A 23,028-nucleotide genomic window follows, 5' to 3' on the forward strand; every position below is an offset into this window, starting at 1 on the left:
GCATCAAGTGTATAATTTTAATATTCAGTTGTTGAGTTGAACTCCTTACTTGGAGGCCTTACAGCACCAGTGTTTTCGCCATTTGTATTGTGTTTGTGAATGATGTGATGGTATACAGCTCTTGCTGCCCTTTGAAGAGCATTCATAATTATCTGTCTTCCCATTACCCCTAGTCTAGGATCTTCCTGCTCCTTCCAGTTAGATCCTCACAACTTCTATTTTCTTTGTTTCAGGGAAAGTTTAAGGAGCTGGGCCTGTCAAACTTTTCATCCTGGGAAGTGATGGAGGTTTACCAGATTTGCAAGAACAATAACTGGGTGCTTCCTACAGTGTATCAGGTGAGAATACATTCTTTTCCATATCCCGTCTGCTGCCGATAGTTTGGTGTAGTAAAATGACCAGTGTCACTGTTGCCAAGACATTTGTTGCAGACATCGGCAACGTGTACAAACTACAATTGTCTCCCAATGATGCATTCTTTTCCCATCAACTCTCCAAGCTGGGCCCACGCTTTCCTCTCACCACACCATTCCAGAAGTCCAAAGCAAGAATTAATATTCAAAGATGGCACACATATGCAAGACACTGAACTGCTAAGGTGAGACAGTACACTTGTTTTAGGGGTGAGGTTGGCTAGTAAACTCTTGATTATGTGCTTTCTCCTTGCTGTCATTGTTGTTTGACTTGCTACTTTTGCTTTTTGTTAGGTGGCTCGTCTACTGATGTCTCTGAAATGTGATATGATGCTGCTGTTTTCACCATTTAATCCCTAACATTTGCTCTTCACTTCTGAAGGCCTTTTGAATATTGTCACATTCCAAGGCCAATCAAACATTTTTGCCAAATATGGTGGACCAATCCAATGTCGAGTTAAGGGACACGTATCTGTACTTTTTGGAGGTAGCATAGGATTCCAATTCAGGAAAACCTATGAAACGGATTTCTGTTGCTATTTTTCAGGCAGCACAATGTGAAACGTTCAGAGCGGCCAGAATATTGCAATCTCACGTCATTTTAAATGGAAAAGGCTCTTTCATATGTGGCATCAGATGGGTATTCTAACTACTTGCTCGTCTTGTCCGAGACCCTCTCTTGACCTTATATACAGAGCTGCCCTTATTGCTTTGACATCATACTGGTGGATGCAATCACTGTGTTGACATTACACTGATGGTTTCCCACGCCGGTCAGTGCCCTCAATGCAATGGCATCATATTGGTAGATGGATGTTGTGATCTGTCCTTAATAAAAGGACCAGGAGGCACAGTTGACAAGCATTGGCAATGGCAACAGTTTTGGCTATTGAGTAAACATGGGAAAGGCATTTGCCAGGCACTGCCGTAGTGGTATTAATTGGCCATTGTTTATTTTTTTCATTGTTAATTTTTTTTAGTTCAATTTATAAACTTTTACAAACAATATGTTTAAAAAACCTTTTTCAAAATGGTTGCATATCATAAAACAGGTCAATTAATAGGTTTGTCAGAACAGATTAGATTAACAATATTATAACGTTGATCATAACGTACATCAGTTTCAAGCGCAATAATAAAAAATATTCCATGTAAGAGGAAAAATAAATGAAATCACATTTTCCAATACCAGTACAATTCATATGGTACACATTATAACCTGGCACAATATAAAATTAAAAGTTAGTAAAATCATATTTGCTTTAAACAACAAATGCTAAAGTTTTGCAAAAAGGAGCTCATCAATTTTAAGCAAGAAACTATACAAAGCAACTAATACACGCATACTATTCCCCTCCATACATCTGTTCCAAAAGGATTTGCGAGAGCACTCCAGTTCAGATGGTGCAACAATCCCTAACGTACTCTTTCTAACATCCTCCAGAAACGGACAATATACTAATAAATGTTTTAGAGTTTCATTCTGGAGGGAATTAAAGCAGTACCGACAGCACATGTTCACCGAGTCCGTTTGGATGTTCTTCCATGAACCAATTTGTTCTAGTGTATAAAACTGATTAAGTTTAAACACAAAATAAGTTCGACAAAATTTGTCGGAAGGACTCTTAATAAGGTATAAGGACCTCAAATCTTTCTTTCTTGGAAACAGGGAATATTCAAGATATGTTTTGTAAGTTTTAATCACATCAATAGTCTGAATCCAATTGTATTCGTATAGTTTTTTCTTAACGTTAGTTAACCCTAGCACAAGGTTGTCAACAGTTGAAGTTATATTATGAAGATTATCTTTCATTTTGTTTGAATAATTTCGCATAGAAGAGACCTTGTTTCCCAACATCATCGTGTGTAGGTCTTGGGAAAGCGAAATGTGAGTCGGTTGCAATATTTTTGAAAATATGGTGAGTCTGCGCCATGCCCACCTAGAGGCCAAAGATGAGAGGGCCAGTTCATGGTGAATGATTGCATGAGGCACGGAGGCCGCCACACCAAGTACTCCTTTCCATAATTGTCCCTGAATTAGATTGAGTAGAGTCTCAATATCTAACAAGCACGTGTCAGGTCCAAATAGCAAGATAGGCTCAACTTTAAGGACATAGAAGTCGATCAAGGGTAGCAAGGAATAGTTAGTGTTTCCGCAGGATAATCCTCATCATGGAAGTCAATGATGGTCCATGATGCAATAGAGTTAACCTCAAAAAGATTATAACCGAGATATCGCATAGCAGAAGCCTTTTTTTCTGTTTGTAAATATCATGATTATTGTTTTTTCTGAATTTACCTGAAGGTTATGTTTGCTCGCATATATATCAAATTGGTTTAACTTGCATTGCAACCCTGATGGAGTTCGGTCCATAAGCAGGATATTATCTGCAAAGCAAATCCAATAAATGTTCATATCTCCCAACATTATGGGATACATAGATTGATGTTGCCAAAGCTGATCCATATTGCAGATGTACAAATTAAAAATGGTCGCTGCCAGGTTACATCCCTGCTTTACACCAGTCATGGCCACAATGGGAGGTGTCAAAGAACCGGAATTTGTAATTCTTATTTGAAACATGGTATTTGAGTGTAGCATAGCTATAAGTCGAATGAGTCTAGGGGAGAAGCCCATGGCCAAAAGTTTCGCCCACATGAGTTCCCTAATAATGTTATCAGAAGCGCTGGAAATATCAAGCGCAGCCATGTAGATTGGACCAGCATTGGTTTCTCTGGCTTTCGCTGAAATATGAGCAATAATAGTCGCATTCAGCGAGGCTCCCATTTCCTTGCGGGAACCTACCTGAAATATCGAGTAGATGTCATGATCAGTGATAAATGTTTGCAGCTGAGACAGTAAAAATATCGCAAAGACTTTAGCGGCCGCGTCCATCAAAGCGATAGGACGAAAGATTGCTGGATTTTTATGATCACCCTTTTTAAATATTGGGATGATGATAGCGTTACATCATGATTTTGGAATGTGGTTTGTGTCTAGGATATCATCGAAATTGGCCATTGATGGAAGCAGCTGCAAAATGGTGGGAGTACCTGGGCATATATATGCAGTGCCTAGCACTAATACTTATAAACAAGCCAAAACAGTTTGGCTTTCCCAATTCTTGCATTTAACAGGACTTTAGTGAAGGACATGCATAGTACTTTCAAATCTAATGGCTGAAGGCAGACCTGGTTAAGACATTCTTATTACACAGGTAGTGCGTTTACAGCACAAACTAAGTAATTAACTATCAGAAGACTGCATTGAAAAAACACTGCCAGGCACTTCGAGCACAACCTTTGATGGTAAGGCTTGATAAAGGTATCCCAAAGAGATCCCAGGAGGATGTGTTTTGAGCGGGGGGATAGAGAGTGTGTGGGAAGGGCCATGGGCAGTGTGGTAGGTCAGAACGAGTAGACAGACCAATGTGTACCATTTTCAACAAGTTTATTAGAAAAATAACAAATAAACTGGACTAACGTTCCCTATCCTAAGGGTTTCCCTACCGAAGAGAACTACATGTGGGTGCTTGTCGTCAATGGTGAAGTCCAAGGTCCAAATCAAGTCTGTTCTCCGTCCGAAACTAACCTAGGATGACCCTACCATTATTACTGCACAACCAAAAAGACTAGGAAAAGGACTCCCTTCTCCTATGGTGTTTTTCTTTACTTTTTAAACTCTGTTTATTAATTTTCAGCAGCGGCGAAGATACAATTGGAGAAAAAAAACCTTCAAACGTGCACAACTTTACAAATTTCCCTCCTCCCCCTGAAGGCAGGTACAGTTGCACAAACTAGAAGAAAAGTAGGAGAGGACCAACAGGCAGCTTAACATAAGCCCCATTGGGCTCTCAAGTCTTGCTTGTGGAAGGTAAGGATTTGTCCCCCATCTGTAACGAAGCGTGCTGTTATTGTTCATCGCATGCGCTGCCCACTCAAGTGCCACACACTCTCACATTTTCCGTAACCAGCCTTGCACTTTGGGGGCATCTGCCCCGTTCCAACGCTGCTCTATAAGGAGCATTGCCACCAAAGTGAGTACTGTTCTGGCCTTCCTCTGACAGCTGGGTTCTTCCCCCTTCATCCCGCCATCCACCCCTAGTATTGCTTCCTCCGGGGGCACCCTTGCAACTTTATTGAAGATTCCCTCTTGAGCCTCCCGCACTTCCCTCCATAACGATTCAATTTTAGGGCACCTCCACCATATGTGGGACCAGGAGCCACCCCCGTACATTCACCAACACGCCTTCGATGACTCAGGGATGACCATTACATCATCTGGCCAGTTTGATTCAGCAATCAGGGGGTTGAAAGTGGCTACATAATACGTTCCTGGTTACCCTGCCGAAGGGACAGTAGTTTCTCATCAAGTGCTTGACCCTGTGTGCGGCGGGCGAAGAGCTTCTCCAACTCGCGTTGAAAGCCAGTGTAGTTCCGTAGTAAGGGGTCATCTCTACTGACCAACGGGACCGACTAATCCGCTGCATGACCCCCCAAATACGAGAGCACAAAGGCTACCCTCGACTGGTCTGTTGGGAAGAGCCCAGGCTTACACAAAAAGTGTAAGCGACACTGATTCATGAAGGTTCCGAACCTTCCTACCCATTGAACTCCTGCCGAGGTAGGACCAGTCCGGTATTCTAATCGTCGTAACATCATATCCGTTGCAAAGGAAATCTTTGTGAACTGTTAATAACAAATCCCTCTTAAGTACAGCATAAAAAAGACCTTACATTCATTAAAATAATTCACACCCAGGATAGAAACTTGCATAATATCGTCTGAAGAAATTTGAATCAAAGACGACATACCTTGGTATTGAATTACATCTTCAAAAACAGTGGACATATTTACATCACAGGCATCTTGCTGTCTACAATCTCTATCCTTTATCGACCTACCACAGTTCTCATTCTATCTTAAACCATCCTTGGAGACCCTACTAAGTGCAACTTGGACGCCTTTATCCGTTTCTTTCCCAGACATGGGCAACATTCGATTTCCCAATATAGGAGGCTCAAACTCAGCAATAGGATCCAAGCCCACGTCTAAAACTCTTTCTTGCATTTCCTGAGCAGGCAAGAGTGAGCTAATATTCTCAGAGGTTAAAGACACTACACACAAAGGGGCTTCCACCCCACTTCGTCGACGTAATTGATATTTTATATCTGTACATCCCAAATTAGTATTTTTCTCTTTAGTGTTTTTTCATTTTTAGCCGCCGTTTTTCCTTCTTTTGGGGGGATCAACACCGGCCCTCAACAGGGACCTCTTGGATCGGCTCAGACACAGAGCAAATCCAAAATTATAGTTGTCTCCTCTTGTTCAGGTACATCTACTGTAGTAGCAGCCGACTCTGACCTCACTAGCCCCACTATGTTTACCTTATTTAGAATTCTCTCCTCTCTTTGGTTAACTACGTGAAGAATTCTTTAAAGAAACATTCGAGAGCCTTGCTGCTTATTCCTTGAATCATATAGCTGATTGTTAGATTTTTTTCTGTGATTTATTTTGAACATTCTTGTGTGGTCGTCTCGTTTCCACTTCCAAGTCTTGTTTGTGTTTGGGTACTAATTACTATAGGCTCATTACAAGTGGGGACTACCAGGCTCGTTACACTCACAACCCCAGTCATCCTAATTCTGGATTTCTCCTCTGTAATGCCCAACGGTGCCCCCGAATTTAACCAAACCTCTGAATGCACGTTGTCGTACATCCGGACCAGGGCTTGGAGTACCAAATTAAACGCTGACATGGAAGTTCCACTCATTATTGAATTATCTCCAAGAATTTGATCAAGTTGGTATTCTCTAGTTGTGTCTTCCAAAAACTGTTCGTCCTCTACGACATTAGAATGGGCAAATAGACCGGCAACCCACTTAAGTTGGTCAGTGGGATCTCAACCTCTTGAGTTCCGGCCTCCAGATTCAGACCAGCATTCAATAAGGTATTGTTGGTCATACTGGAATCTGTATTTAGTTTTGTAGCTGTTCCCTTCTCCAACTTACCTCACTGAGGCATCCAGCCTATCCTTTAATGATTTTATCCCTTGTTGACTTTCTCGTTGAAGCCCGCCCTCCATGACCTGATTTCCATCACCTCCATTCATGTCCGTCTCGACCCCGATACCGGGGATCGTCTTAAACTGCACCACTTGACTATACGATTTAATGGGAGTCTGTGGTTTGGCGTTGGATAAAGTCTATAATTGTAAACCTCTCTCCTAAAAGCTGTGTGTTTAGCCTCCAAAATGGCTTTCAACATCTCTTTATCCTAAGGTGTTGGGAACTAATTGAGAAGATGGTAATGGCCACTTTTATTCGGCATACCTTTCTTTGGCTCACAATACTGAGTAGTAAAGCCACAGCCACTAATGTTTATAATTCCAAAGATGGTACAGTCAGTTGTAAGCGTAAATACACATCTTTGTTGAAAGAGTCTGCTAATGCTTACAGTGGGACTGAAAGCAAAATACCTCCCAGGGCCCTGGGTCACCGCGGTCCTGTGGACTGCAGACTGCCAGGTCAAAACACTTCTATACGCTTTGTGCCCTTCACAGGAAGTGCCATTTTTAAAGGGCAAGTAGCCCTTCCTCTCTCAGGATTGGTCTCCCACAGAGACATCATAAATGTCTCACTGGGAGGAAAATAAGACTAACAGCATGAGAATAACACAATCACATAGCCTGTTCATTAGTAGACAAGGTGGATGTTCCATTAAGAGGATATTGCTTCTTTACACAGCCAAAATTGTACCCTGTTTGTTATATAGTGTTGAAGTGTGGGGGACACATTTTATGGCAGAGATAGTCACATTTTAAGGTAAAATTATTTGAATATTATTTAGAATGCCAAGGTCGCTACCAATTGAATAATATATTCCTGGAATTTGATATCGAGAGAATATCAACAGTGATCATCAGTAAAATTACCCTGGCCTATGCGAATTTGCTGAACCTAGACAATGGAACAATTATGGGTCAGGTGTTTCAGATCTATAAAAGAATATATATATATATCTGTGTAGTTATGGTTAAGTTGCTGTTTCCATAGGAAGAGCACTTTTTGGGCCGCTTATAACTTTGCTCCCCCTGGACAAATCCTCACCAAACTTTGCAAAAAAAAGTATATGGCCCACTCTGAATTGTTTTGCAAAGTTTGGTGAGGTTTGGTCCGGGGGGAGAGTAAAAGGGGGGGTCCCAAAATGTCTTTTTTCCCCATAAACTGAATGGGGGCAAAAGTTTGCGCACGCCTACAGCCCAAACTGCTGGATGGATTTTCACCAAATGTGCGGCAGGAGCTTGTTCCCGAAAGTGTGCTTTTGTAAATTTGGTGAGAATCCGTCCAGTAGTTTTCTTTAAAACGACCAACAAATATGTCTAAAAATTAGTGATATCTATGTCCGCTCCGCGGTCACACTTCCCTGTTCGCTCCGTGGACAAGATACCGATTGGCTAATCCGTAGCGTCATGTCCGCAGACATGTGACGTGTTCACTGATTGGATGTTGAAGAGCGTGAAGTGCCTCAGATTGTTTCGATGCACCCGCCATCTTTTATTCTTATTTTGGTGTACGCGGCCATCGCCGCTAATACATATAAAACAACACAACACAACATTGCACTTGTTAAACATCTGAAATACTGTCTCGGAAGGTGAGGGTTAATGAGGCTGGGATGGGATATTGGCAGCAGGAAGCCAAAAAGTGGCGTTTTTTTGTCTACAAAGTCATATGGTAAATTGGAAGTTGTTGCTCAATATAATGTCCGTAAAGTACATGCAAAGAATTACTGTGTCTGTGCTACAATGGATTTAAAATAATATTGTAGTCAGACTGGCGCCCTAGAGTTTGAAATCTGCGACAGCCACCTGCAGTGTTTGATGGAAACAGCGGGTCTGCAAGTGTATGGGAGTACCAGTTCTCATGAATGCATTGAGACATGTTGCGTAGTCAGAATGTATTTGGATTCTGAGTGAAGGTCACTTGCTTTGCTTTTTTGGTTGCAAGCTCAGTAGGCCCACTCATCTGACTGAACCCATAAGGGTCCATTGTTTTTTGACTTTGAGCGAAAGGTAAAATTCAGTAAGAATGAAGGGAGTGAAATTTTGCACAAAAAAAACATTTGATAAGGTTATGCATTCAAAACGTTTGTAAGGCACATGTAATATCAGTTCGAGGGGATTGGGTCCTCCGACGTATTCCATATCTATGACATGTAATCACCACAGCTGTGCTGCTTCGGAAACTTTTTCGGCGTCTGCGTCCTGCGTCGATGACGTCGATGCGCCGCCGTCGAGGACCTCCTCCGGCGTCCGACGTCATCCGATGTGATAAGTAGGACGCACGACGCCAGTAGCCTCAGTTCCGTTTTTTCCGCGAACGTGTTGCTTCGTGTTTCTCGGTTCTAGCCTCGACTCATTGGAGTTCTGTTCTTTCTGGTTCTTCGAACCTGTTCGTTTGTGAATATTCCTTCGACGATGTCTTCCACTTCGTCTTCAACCCCGCGTCCGGGCTTCAAGAAGTGCGGGGAGTGTGGGTCCAAGATGTCGGTGACTGACTCGCACGATGCCTGCCTCTGGTGTCTCGGGGAGGCCCACGACACGGATGACTGTGTCGACTGCCTGTCGCTCACGTCCAAGGCCTTACGCGAGCGTAAGAAGAAATTGTCGGTAGGTCGGGTGTCCAAGCCCCGGAAGTCGAAGTCGGCGGGGCTTTCGACGGATGATTCGAGGGGTGACTCTCCGCGTCATCGTCGGAAGTCTCGTCGGTCTTCTTCTAGGAGTCGGTCTCGCCACTCCTCAGCCTCTTCGAGGCATTCTCGGAAGCGCCGACACCGGTCGCCTTCCAGGTCCTCTTCAGAGGACTCTGCCCGGCACGTCGGTTACCCCACCAGCCGTGCGACGCCGGAGGAATGGGCTTCCTTCGGGAAGAAGATGTTGGCGATTCTTGAGTCGCAGGGTACTCAACCGTCCGCGCCCCCGAGTGGGGTCGGCCGTGAGAGGTCGAGAGCCACCGCTCGCAAGAGTGGTCGGCGCGAGTCACGGGAGAGGTCCCGTTCGGACAAGGGGGCTCGTTCTCGCCGTACCCGTTCCAGGTCCCGGTCCTCGACGCGATCGAGACCGTGTGCACCTGTGATGTCTTCGAGGAAGACATCGACGTCTGAGGCGTCGAGGGCGTCGACAGGCTTTCTCGAGGCTCCGGCTCCGAGGAAGTCGTCGAAGCCGTCGACGGTCAGGTCGTCGAGGGACACGCTCGGGGCTCCGGCTTCGAGGGCTGTGTCGACGCCGCCGATACTGGAGGCGCTGCATCTGACGTCGACGCCGATTTCCTCGACGTCGACGCCGATCCTCTCGGCGCCGTTGCCGGTTTTCTCGACGTCGGCGCCGATTCTCTCGACGCCATCGACGCCTTTCGTGTCGGAGGTGCCCCGTGTCTCGGGTGTTCCCCCTAGGAAGGCTCTGGTTAAGAGCAGGCACTCTCGGGTGCCTTTCCACCACTTGGATTATATTTCAGAGGCGGATGAGGATTCGGATGGCCTGGTTCCTAGTCAGGTGCCGGATGACATTGTCTCGGGCCATAGTCAATTTGACGATTTGAGGCAGTCGCTGCATGATGCCAGTGGACTGGACACCTCTCCGGAGGTGGAATTTGGTCGGCCTGAGCCTGGCTCCCATGCCGATTCCTCATACCGGCGCCTTATGGCTAGGGTGTCTGAGTATCTGGGATGGTCTGCTCCCCCAGGGGAGTTTGTGCAGGATGATCTGACGGACATCCTTGATGTTGGTCCCCCAACTGACCCGGTACTGCCGTTCCATATGGCTTTACAGCGTAGGGTGGCGGCGGCTTGGACTGCTCCGGAGAGTCTCCCGGCAGTGGGCAGATCCTTGTCGCGAAAATACCGTCCAGCCAGTGGCGACCCCTGCTACTTGACCAGGCACCCCACTCCGGAAAGTTTGGTGGTGCAGGCGGCCACGGCCCCGGCAAAGCAGGCGTCGTACCCTACCATCCCTCCTGATAGGGACGACAAACGTTTTGATGGCTGGGCGAAGAAGGTGTTTTCTTCTGGTGGTATGGCGCTTCAGGCGGCCAACTCCATTTGTGCCTTGTCGCGTTTCACGCACACTCTGTGGAACTGTGTTGCGTTAGCGGCTGAACATATTCCCGAAGGGGACGAACGGGATGGTTTCCTTGCTATGGTCCAGGATGGTAAGGATGCCATGTGTGAGTCCGTTCAGTCGGGTTTGGACTTAGCTGAATGCGTCAGTAGGTCCATGGCGGCGAGCACCGTGATACGCAGGTTTGCGTGGTTGCGGAAGTCGGGGTTTGCTCCTGATGTGCAGTCCCGGCTCCTCAACATGCCCTTTGATGGTGAACATCTTTTTGGCAGCAAGGCTGACGAGAGCCTTGAGAGGTTGCAGACCTCAAAAGCTGCAGCGAAGTCGTTGGGCGCTGCAGTTCGCCAACCTCCGCCTTTTCGTCCTAGGGAACAGCAGTGGAGGGGTGGCTCCTTTCGCTATTACTCGTCCTTTGGTAAAGCGAGAGGAGCTGGCAGTCAAAGGGGCCAACGCAGGGGTACCAGAGGTGGACGACAAGGTACCCGTGGTGCCAAGGCCGCTCGGGCAGTTGCCTCTTTGCCCTCAGGTAACGCCGCAGCCGCTCCTACTCAGTCATGAGGCCAAGTACCATGGTTCGCCGGTTGGGGGAAGGCTGGCGCAGCATCTTGTAGAGTGGCGTGCCATTACTTCAAATGTGTGGGTTCTGGAGATCATAACCCACGGCTACTGTCTTCCCTTTCGGCACAGGCCTCGCGACAATCCACCGGGGAACCTCTCTTTGAAGTGTCCGGATCCGCTCCTTGCGCAGGAAATTCAAGCCCTGCTGGAGAAAGGCGCCATAGAACTGGTGCCTGTAGCGGAGAGGAACAAGGGATGGTATTCCCCTTATTTTTTGATTTCGAAGAAAGACGGGGGATTGAGACCCATCATGGACTTGCGCGGTTTGAACAAACTCCTCAGGAAGGACAAGTTCAAGATGGTTACTCTCTCTCAAGTCCTCCAGGCCCTTCAGCTTCAGGACTGGTTGGTGTCACTCGACCTCAAGGATGCTTACTTCCATGTGCCGATCCATCCCAAGCACAAGAAGTACCTGAGGTTCGCGGTTGGCGACTCGCACTTTCAGTTTCGGGTCCTGCCGTTCGGTTTGACCTCCGCCCCGAGGGTTTTCACCAAGCTCATGGTGGTGGTGGCAGCGCATCTCAGGCAAGGGGGGATTCACGTCTACCCCTACCTGGACGATTGGTTGATCAGGGGGAGCTCTCCCGAGCAAGTCCTGGATCATCTGTCCGTCGCCTGCCACTCCCTTCACAGGCTGGGCTTCTCCCTCAATTTAAAGAAGTCCCATTTGACGCCAACACAGAGGCTCCAGTACATCGGAGCAGTGCTCGACACTTCCCTGGGGCAGTGTTTTCCTCCCCAGGTGAGGGCTCTTCACATTCAGCAGATGGTGCACAAGTTTCAGCATGCCCAGACGCTCCCGGCGTTCGAGTTCTTGAGGTTGCTCGGCCTCATGGCATCCTGCATTCTTCTGGTGCCAGAGGATCGCCTGCGGATGAGATCTTTGCAGTGGGCACTCAAGACGCAATGGTCGCAGTCCTCCGGCAGGATGTCGGACCCGGTTCAGGTGCCGCCCTCGGTCGCCCGGGACCTTCTGTGGTGGGCCGTCGAAGGCAACTTGATGAAGGGGGCTCCATTTTGGCTACCCTGGCCGGAGGTGACGATCGTGACGGATGCATCCCTCACGGGATGGGGAGCTCATGCCAACGGGCTGACAGTCAGCGGTCGTTGGTCTCCGTCGGAGTCCAGACTCCATATCAATCTGTTGGAGCTGAGGGCCGTCAGGCTAGCCCTGAAGGCTTTTCTGCCGACTGTGCGAGGAAAGGCTGTCCTGATCATGACGGACAACACTGTGGCCATGCACTACCTCAACAAAAAGGGGGGGGCAGGGTCACTTCCTCTGTGCAGGGAGGCGATGCAGCTCGAGTTCTGGGCCATCCGGCAGGAAGTTTCGATCTCGGCAGTTCATCTGGCCGGAGACGAAAACGTGACGGCGGACGCTCTGAGCAGGCAGAGCGCGATCTCTCACGAGTGGGAGTTGGCTCAGGAGATTCTCCTGGAGATCTTCGCCCTTTGGGGGACCCCTCAAGTGGATCTCTTCGCCTCCAGTGTCAACCGGAAGTGCGAGAGGTTTTGCTCGCGGGAATTTCCTCCGAAAGGAGCCTTAGGCGACGCGTTTGTGGTGGAGTGGTCATTCCCGCTGCTGTACGCGTTTCCTCCAGTCCCCGTCATCCCGCAAGTGCTGCGGAGGTTACGGAAGTTCGGTTCCCGGATGATCCTCATTGCTCCGGCGTGGGCTCGGAGGACGTGGTACCCGGACCTTCTCGACTTGTCCATCTGCCCTCCACGTCGTCTTCCCTACCGAGACGATCTGCTCTCACGGGAGGGGGGTCAGGTTCTCCATCCAGAGGTCGGATCCCTCAACCTTCACGCTTGGCTTCTGAAAGGTTGAGGTATAAGGATTGGAACCTCCCTGAAGACGTGATGGAGGTGTTGCTTTCGGCCCGAAGGCCCGCAACTAAGTCTCTGTACCGTTGCCGTTGGCGTAAGTTCTGCGACTGGTGCAGAGTTCAGAATGTGGATCCTTTTGCATGTGACATCCCCATGGTTCTGTCCTTTTTGCTTTCTTTGGCCCACAGGGGCTTGCAAGTGGGTACCATTAAAGGTTACCTGGCGGCGCTGTCCATCTTTAAGCGCTCATCTGAAGAATGTTCTTACTTTAAAATCCCTTTAATTTCACAGTTTCTGAAAGGGCTCACTAATGTGTTCCCTCCGTCGCCTTTCCTGGTGCCCGGTTGGGATTTAAACCTTGTTCTTAGGTTTCTTATGGGTGCTCCGTTTGAGCCTTTACATTCTTGCCCTTTGAGGCTGTTGACTTTGAAAACTGTGTTTTTAGTTGCGGTTACTTCCGCTCGCAGAGTGAGTGAGTTACAGGCACTTTCTGTTAAGCCACCCTTCACTGTATTTCACAAGGACAGGGTTGTCCTTCGAGTTCGTCCTTCTTTTCTTCCAAAGGTAGTGACGGAATTTCATTTGGCCCAGAAGATTGTTCTTCCGGCATTCTATCCTCCTCCGCATCCTGGTAAGGAAGAGGAGAGGCTCCATAGGCTTGATCCTAGGAGAGCTTTGAGCTTTTATGTTTCTCGCATGTCCCGGGTCAGAGTGGACGATCAACTCTTTATTGGTTACGCTGGTAAGCGCTTGGGGCAAGCTGTGACGAAACAGACTTTGTCACGCTGGATTATTTTGGCCATCTCGGAGTGTTACCGCTTCGCGGGTAAGGACCCACCGGCTGGCTTGCGGGCCCATTCTACCAGGGGCGTGGCTGCATCTACTGCCCTGCAGAGGGGTGTTCCTATTCGCAACATCTGTGATGCTGCCACCTGGGCTTCAGTACATACATTTGTACGGCATTATTCCCTCGATTCCATCAGAGGGCAGGATCTGTCCTTTGGCAAGGCGGTCCTTTGCTCTGCTATTTGATTGGCTATTCTAAATTTTGTTTCTAAATTCTTTCCCTCCTCCTTGATTTGGTACTGCTTTGGGAGTCTGTCATAGATATGGAATACGTCGGAGGACCCTATCCCCTCGAAGAACAAGTTACTTTCTTACCTGGTAACGTTCTTTCGATGGGATGGTCCGACGACGTATTCCATATCGCTCCCACCCTGCCTTCCCCGCTGCAGAATTTCTGTTGCGATTGCAGCTTACGTTCCGCAAGGCTTTGTGTCGGACTGGCAGTTGACTAATGTCACACGTTCTGGGGGAAAAAACTACAACTGAGGCTACTGGCGTCGTGCGTCCTACTTATCACATCGGATGACGTCGGACGTCGGAGGAGGTCCTCGACGGCGGCGCATCGACGTCATCGACGCAGGACGCAGACGCCGAAAAAGTTTCCGAAGCAGCACAGCTGTGGTGATTACATGTCATAGATATGGAATACGTCGTCGGACCATCCCATCGAAAGAACGTTACCAGGTAAGAAAGTAACTTGTTCTTCATGAAGATTCTTTGGTTGAAGCACTTTGCTGTCTGAGTTTCACGAAGACAATGGAGACGGTCAATATCGTGTAAGTTTGCTTTTGACGACTCTACACCGGAACGAGGTTTAATTTTTTATTACCTGACCATTAATTTTGGCAATGTAACTGAAGTATTATCTTTTTGTGTAGTCATTTTTTTTTTGTTATGGAGAGTGCAGATTCTCAGCGTTTGTAGGCTAGCACTAGATTCACCCATGTTCAACGCTAATATTTCTTTAAAATGTCATGTATGACCACATCGATTTGTGTATCAGTTTCCACGTTCTTTTGTCTTTTTTTAAATTGTTTGCTAAAGGTTGGGTATTGATACGTATTTTCTGTTAGTTTTTCCATAGCTACATCCTGCCTTACTGCGATTGCCATGTATTCCAGTTGCCAAGTGATGGATTTTTCGCACACGCCACATGCATGTACTCATGACCGGCTGCCTAACCGTGACTGTTTTGTGGGACGATTGCGCAGGACCCATTTGTCCGTACGCTGCAGTGGCGATTAGGAGTAACATAACATTGTGACACTGTGCGGGTCACTCTTGGAGAATATGTCTCAGTTTATAGATGAGGTTCTTTGTACCTTCGTTACTACACTACCATCATATGTTAGGGACACTACGGATTTCCTACTGAAAATTGACAAACTTCCTTGGGAGCCTACCTATTTACTGGCAACCATGGATGTTGTGTCCCTCTACACATCTATTAAACAGCATGATGGGATCTCCGCCTGTCATTACTTCCTCAATACAAGATCATTGAATCACTTACATTCTCAGATGATCTTAGAGATGATCAATAAATGCTTGAACAACAATGTTTTCTTATTCAATAATGAAATTTTCCACCAAACTGAAGAACTCAAGGAACTGCGATGGGTAAAACTTTTGCACCATCATATGCAAACTTAATGATGGGATATTGGGAAAAAATGACAGTATGGGCAGATGTTAACGAGAGGTACAGTGAAAGAATTGTATTGTGGCTTCGTTACATCGACGATTTGTTTGTAATTTGGGACGGCTTCGCTGAGTTGTGGTGTGAATTTGTTAAATTACTGTAACGCTCACCTGATTCCCGCAGAGGCGCCGGTCTTGACTGGGTGAATGCTGTATCTTCAAAGGTGATGTGTAACACACGGTTGGCTCTTTGGGCTGGACCTCTGTGCACTGTATGTCTGACTCGAAGAGTAAGATGTCTGCAGATAGAAAATATGGGATTAATGAACTGGGGTTATTGGGTGCCTCTCTCCTCTTCCCTTTCTCTTCTCCTGTAGAACCCCAAAGGTTAACACCCTCACCTTAGGTAAGTGAACGCCGGGCTCTCCATCTGCCTCAGGGCAGGGTGCCGTAACCAGTTTCTTCACTGGATAAGGGTGCAGGCCTCTTGACCTCAAAGGACTGCTGTCCATCGTTAACTGCACGAACGGTAAATTCTGGGCACTTCAAATGTCTTAAAAGTCTTTTGTAATGATATCTCTTGTTTTGCAGGGTTCCGGCGATGGCGGATGGCGGGCTGATGAGAGTTGAGGATCGAACCCGCGTGAGGAATAGAAGCGCCTGGAAGCACGTAAGTAAGCGCTTGTAGCCTGCTTCACGATGCGCACTAACTGTCCCTTTTATCTTGCAGGTACAAGTTCGGAGCTTTAGAGAAGCTGGAGGGTGCTGGAATACCCACTGGATTCGGCGTGGGAAGGAGTAATGGCACGTGAGTAATAAAGTTGCCCAATGTCTTTAAACGCACCTTCTTTTGTCTTTCAGATGCGGGATGCAGCGCCGAAGGCCTCCGGAGCGTGCGAAGAGCTGGTAAGCTTTTGTCTTTCAGATGCCGGAATGCAGCGCGAGGCGTTGGTGACAGCCGATGGACCAGGTAAGAGATGCGCTGCCACTGAAGACCGTAGTGCTAACCTGTTCTTTCTTTGTCTTTACAGGTGCTGCTGAAGACTGGATTCCAGGATGGTAAGCCTTTGTTCCCTTAAGCCCAGGATCAGAAGCAGAAGACACGATGAGCGTTCTGCTGCAGAGAATGCAGAATAACGCAAAGCAAGATTCATCCATCGGGTGTGGTTTAAATAGCCTCCTGTAGTGCTTAGGTGTCTCCTTCCACAGCCACGCCTAGGTAAGAAAAGAGTTCCTGCTTTCCAGAAGAGTTCCAGTGTTCTGAACCTAGGGAGTGGCTCCTGCCCCACCCAACAGGAAAAGTAGTCCCAAACAGAAGAGGATCAGGGGTTCAACTGGCAGGTAAGTAAGCAGCATGGTCTGCTGCAGGTAAGTTCACCCAAGCATTATGAGCCCGGCGCTTCCAGCGCTGGGACTGGGCATCTTTATGAGCCTGGTGCCACTGGCGCCAGGACAGGGTCCAAAAGGTCCCAATTGGGACTGGCTGGCACTCGGAACCGGGGTTATGGGTCTGCTTCCAAGGGAGTCGGGCAAGTCCTGATCTTTTGGAAGCAGAGATCATGACAATTACTTAACATTAACAATGTAAATCTTAAATTTACGGAACACCACAGTCGCACATCTAGATAGAGGAGCAAAAAATGGAGTCCTGTCGCTACAGAAAAATCACAGGTGCTAACATCCCGCTACACTCAAATAGTGCCCATCCTAAGACTCTTCTATGGAGTATTCCATATGGAGAGTTTATCCGCATCAGACGCAACTGCAGCAAAATTGTGGATTTTGATTCAGCCAGCAGAGTAACGGCTCATAACCTCCTACAACAACAGTCCCCAAAAAAGATCATCGAAAGGGCATATCTAAATGTTCGAGAAATGAATAGACACAAAATGTTAACAACATCTAAGACCTAGCAAACGAAGAGGAGCAAAACACCACCAGACTAATTTTGACATTTGGAAGCCACGCAAGTATCATTAAACGGATAATTAATAAGTACTGGAAAGTGCTGAAAGCCGACAAAGATATAGGTGGTATGCTACATAATTATCCTGATATTACCTATCGTAAAAGCGCCTCCATAAAAGATTTGCTGGTGAAAATCTACATGGCAGTGGAAAGGAATGATATGCATACTAATTGGCTTTCCTCAACAGGAGTTGGCTTCTTTAAATGTACCAGATGTAAGATTTGCAAATATGCAAAGAATTGCAAAAGTTATGAGCATCCAATATTGAAACACCTGGTCTACATTAACAGCAAAATTACATGTGAATCTGAACTGGTGGTGTATGCCTTGATGTACCCATGTTTAAAATGGTACGTTGGAAGTACAAAATGCAAGCTTTAAGTACGTATCTTGCAACATGTTAGAGCCATTATCAATAAGGACTGTTCTTACCCCATGGCCAAACATTTTTCGGAAATGCATAATGCCGACCCAGCCTATCTTACATTTTTTGGCATACATAAGGTCATTCCAGGTCCCAGGGGTGGTGATAACGAGAGAACACTCAGTCAAGAAGAGACTAAATACATTTTAGACTTTGAGAGTAAGACACCTATGACCCTTTAACTAAATTGGCCCACAGCAAGGCGAATACGAGTCCCCTTAGCCCCTCCCTGCACCCTCTCCAACTGAACAGTATACTCTACCGTGAGCCCATCCGCGCCCAGAAAAGTACGCATGAATCTTTGCCACCACCCCTAAATCCAGTACAACATGGAACCAAAGGAGCACTCATAAATGCCCGCTCCATGGTAGCCCATGCAGCAGACATTGCCAACCTACTCTACAACGAAGATCTGGACTTCTTAGCGGTCACTGAATCTTGGCTACATCCCACAGCAGGCACTGCAATTATGCTAGCCATACCAGATGACTATACTCTACTAAGACTCGATCGTACCACCTCCCGAGGCGGAGGTCTTGCCATTATAGCCAAAACCAAATTCCCTCTGATAATTGAGTCACCCTCCAATGCAGGATCTTGTGAATCCTTAACTGCAAAGTTAACCCTATCTAATACACAATCCATCTCCATTCACCTTATCTACCGACCACCTGGCCCTTTAGGGTCATTTGAAGAAGACCTCACAAATATCTTATCAAATAATCTCAAAAACTCCTCACAACGCATCCTACAAGACTTTAACCTCGGTTTTAGCGACCCCGCAGACGCCAACGCCACAACAATCAATAACACCTTAGAGGAACTGGGCTTTACCCAGAAGATCACTGAGCCCACTCACACCAAAGGTAGAACTCTGGACTGGTTAGCTGTGCACAACTGCCCAGTCTTGGTCTCCACTATACTCCTGCAGCCCTGGACAGACCACTACTTGATCTCATTCACCCTAGAGGCAACCCCAGCGCAAACTAACAGTATAGCTCCAGCTGTCCAGTCCCGAAACAAAAAGAACATTACCCCTGAAAATCTGATCCCATTGATCGTACCGACCTTGAATGTCATTCCAGATCACACAGATCCATTCACGATGGTAGACCTTTACAATAAAGTCATGCTCTCATCCATTGATGTCATAGCCCCTTTGAAGCTAAAAAAGAGCAAACCCCGGAAACATATCAACTCTTGGTTCTCTCCTCATCTTAATGCCTTCAGACAGGAAAAGCGACGTTGCGAAAAAACCTGGAGAGCTCACCCTTCAGAAAAAAATAAAAAAAACCTGAGCAGATTAGCACCCCAATATAAAAAAGAAATTATACTTGCCAAACAAATATGCTATAGCACTCGAATCTCACAAGCTAAATCCAACACTAGAGAGCTCTTCTCAATACTAAAAGAGGTTGCATCCCCGGTCCAAGCTCCTGACTCGTGCATCAAAGACAAAGATGGGTGCACTGGTATACAAAATGCCTTAGCCAACAAAATCTCCTCTCTCAAGACGAAGATAAGCACTAAAAAAGAATCCCTTCTCTCCTCTACTAAACCGAGTATCTTCACCCACAAAAAGACTCACCCGACTCAATCACACCCCCCTGCGCACAATCCCCTCTTTAACTTCCACAAAGTATCCATCAAAGAGGTAGAAAATGTCATTCTCACCCTCAAACCGTCGAACTGCCACGGAGACCTATGCCCTGCACAAGTGATAAAGGATGCGGCCCGTGATCTCGCACCATTTATTACCAAACTAATAAATGCGTCTTTCGCATCAGGCACCGTACCCAATGACTTGAAACAATCATGGGACCTCCCCTTGCTCAAAAAACCGAATCTAGACCCATCTACTCCCACTAATTACCGCCCCATTACCACAGTGCCGTTCCTTCTGAAAATCCTCGACAAAATAGCATACCAACAAATCCAACATTACCTCGAGCATCTCCATCTCCGAGGCGTCCGACAATCGGGCTTCAGGCCTCAGCATGGTACCGAAACTGTACTTATAGATTTTAAGGCACAGATAGACGAGCTGAGAGATCAGGGTAAGACAGCACTACTGCTACTCCTTGATCTCTCAGCTGCCTTCAACCTGGTCGACCACGAGATCCTGTGCGACCACCTACAAAAAGCAGCCCACTTCTCTCGAGGCAACTGACTGGATCCAATCCTTTCGAAATAACCGCACGATGAGTCTTCTCCCTACTAGCAGCAGCCGACCCAACGCCCATCACATGTGGCGTGCCTCAGAGATCCTGTGTCTCCCCAACACTATACAACATCTTCACGAAGCCCCTTTTCGATGATCTAGACGATCTGGGTATCACCTACACTAATTACGCCGATGATACCCAGATCCTCATCCCGTTGTCGGGAGATTATGACAAGGATTTGGCCTTCGTTAACAAAGTGTACCTCATCATCCAGGCATGGATGGCTTCACACGGTCTATGCCTGAATGATGACAAAACAGAACTCCTCATTCTAGGCTCCACACATTACCTCGACAAACTTGACCAAAACTACTCATCGCTCTTAATCGACAATAATAAGATTACGGTAGCCAAGGAGGTTAAAACCTTCGGGTTCTACCTAGACTCTACCCTCACCTTCAATAAACAAGTTAATGCGATGGCATCCGTCACCTCCTATACATGCAAACTCATTAGGGCAGCCAAACCCTTTCTCTCTCCTGCTAACTGTATCACCCTAGCCAGGGCTCTGATCCTGTCCAATTTGGACTATTGCAACGCTCCATATGTAGGCTGCAACAAATATATCACAAATAAAATTCATATCCTTCAAAATAATGCCCTAAGAGCGCCCCTCAGTATCCTGAAGAAATCCCATATTTCTGATTCCAGAAGGTCTGTCAATTGGCTATCCACCAAAGACAAACTATTCCTCAAAAAATATTCCTCAAATCAGTTTCTCTGATTCATAAATGTCTCCACCAAGCAGCCCCTCAATACCTCATCTCCAGATTCAACAGACCCACCCTTTCTCGCCCTTCTAGAACGGCCAACTCCAACCTCCTCCTGGTCCCAGGTTTAAACGTACAATGTCCGGAGGGAACAGCTTTCCAGTAAAAGCAGCTCAATTCTGGAACTCCCTTCCTCCTCCCTGCAGGGAGGACCTCCCCTACCACCAGTTCAGAGCTAAGACCATCCACTGGCTCAAAGCTATAGACTCATAACGACCTCTCGCTGCCCTGTTGCTCCTCACCACAATGATTGTAAATATGTACATTTGGTTGTCCACTGCTCAGCGTAGATACTTTTCTTGCGACTACCGGCCTATTATATATAGTACTGCTTACATTGTATATTTCTGTATCTGTGGCTCCTCTGCGTGACACATCCAGCACTGTAACCACAGCTGGAATTCACTCTTGTGTATGTAACTAAGCTTTGCAATCCTCTTGTTGCTTCTGCGCCTGGCTACCCCTGTGTTAGGTGCGCAATATAAATAAAATACAAATACACCGCTGGGACACAATATTGATGAGGAGCTTTACACCTTCACCAGGACTATACTGAATATGATATAGTACCCCAAGTAGCTCATCCATTTCAATGACCTTATACTATAACTTTATATGTTTGATTTGTTGAGCATGTATCCTCTTCTTTCCTTTTTTACTTATCACTTTTAATCTTTCACTTTATTATGGTGACTTTCAATTTGACTCAAATTTCGAACTGATTTGGCTAAAGGAGGCTTTATTTGATGACAAATATTTTATCATGATATTTGAGTAGTGGTATTTTTATACATTTTGTAGACATCTGATGTTTTTATAATAGTGCGATTATAAATTCAGTTCAGTGTTGGGATTCTGATACTCCTTGTTTTGTGTATGCATTTGGCATTTTAGAGCATCTCTCTCCCTTATATCTATTTTTGACATCATTAAGTCGAAAAATAGTAAATATAGGAATATATCCTCGCAAAGGTATTACTTGACGTAGACTATCAGTATGTGATATTGTAAGATATCTGGTTCTTTGTGTTGTATTCTGCAAGAGAAACATATTTTTATTGTATTGAAGTATTTTAGAGAATGTCAGTAGTTTGCACTATGCATTTTATAATATTTGCACATAAGCACTACGCACTTTATATTCTTACAACACTACTTACTTAGTGTGATACCAATTCTATTCACATACATCCCAATTATGATGATGATAGGTATTTAGAGTGACTACCTCGGTCTGCAGACATTTTCTGTAGACGTTATAGGATTATGTTATCCTTGCTTTGGTATTTCTAAGGTTAGAGATTGCTCCATGGCCACGCACTTGGCAAATGTTTTCCTTTCTCTATATTTATGAGATATGAGGAATGCATTTACCGTATAGAAATTGGCTAATGTGTTCTTGGTTTCCAAATAGGAGCTACTTTCCTTATTCTTGGTTTTTACAAAAAATCAAGTCCACAACATTATGCTAATAATATGGCAGCACAGATGTTTAGGTATTGTTTTTCTAATTATGAACTGTGCTATATATGACTGCTCAATTTAAAAACAATATCAATATTGTAATGCTATTAATTGTATTTGCCTCGCTATGGTGTAAAAGCCAGGTTTTGTCTGCAAAACACATGCTCATGTTATTGGCAATATGAATCAGTAGCCCAAGCCAAGATGGCTAACTGCCATTTCTTTGGGTCTTTAAGTCACCTTTTCCATGTTTCTTACTGAGGTGGGTATGTTTTTTATAAAAACCAATTTCCTGTGGGTGATAAGTGACTGTGAACAAGCCACTGGGTAGTGGTGAAACGCGTCAGGTTGCCGTCTGGCTAGAAAACTTTTACTGGGAGATTCTTTTTAAATTGCTGCAAATGAAAAAATAAAGGTTGTTTCATACAATACAACCGGAGTTGCAGTGATTGCTGTTGGTTTTCCGTGATTATCACGTCATTGGAACACTCTTTGCTCGTGGAGTGCTGCTCGCCTGAACAGTTTCTGTTGATGCTGTTCGTATTTTATATATATATATATATATATATATATATATATACATACATATATTCAGTAAAAAAACTTTAACGGGACGTAATGGTTAAGTTGCGCTACTAAAAACCTATGAAATTCAGAGAAAAAACTTTGTTAAAGGGACGTTATGGTTCCAAGTAAAACCGAAAAACCCCT

At 45.9% G+C, this 23,028-nt stretch overlaps 1 protein-coding gene across 1 annotated transcript in view; it reads left to right on the plus strand.

Moving 5' to 3' along the window:
- Positions 1 to 23,028, plus strand: part of LOC138472281 (aflatoxin B1 aldehyde reductase member 4-like) — a 577,056-nt gene that overhangs the window by 268,960 nt on the left and 285,068 nt on the right. Inside the window, exon 3 of the mRNA XM_069610393.1 lies at positions 234 to 338. Within this exon, the coding sequence (XP_069466494.1) occupies positions 234 to 338 (105 nt within the window). The remainder of the gene's footprint in view (positions 1 to 233; positions 339 to 23,028) is intronic.

The sequence above is a fragment of the Ambystoma mexicanum genome, chromosome 8 (assembly GCF_040938575.1).
Source record: "Ambystoma mexicanum isolate Mex_15411 chromosome 8, UKY_AmexF1_1, whole genome shotgun sequence".
NCBI lineage: Eukaryota > Metazoa > Chordata > Amphibia > Caudata > Ambystomatidae > Ambystoma > Ambystoma mexicanum.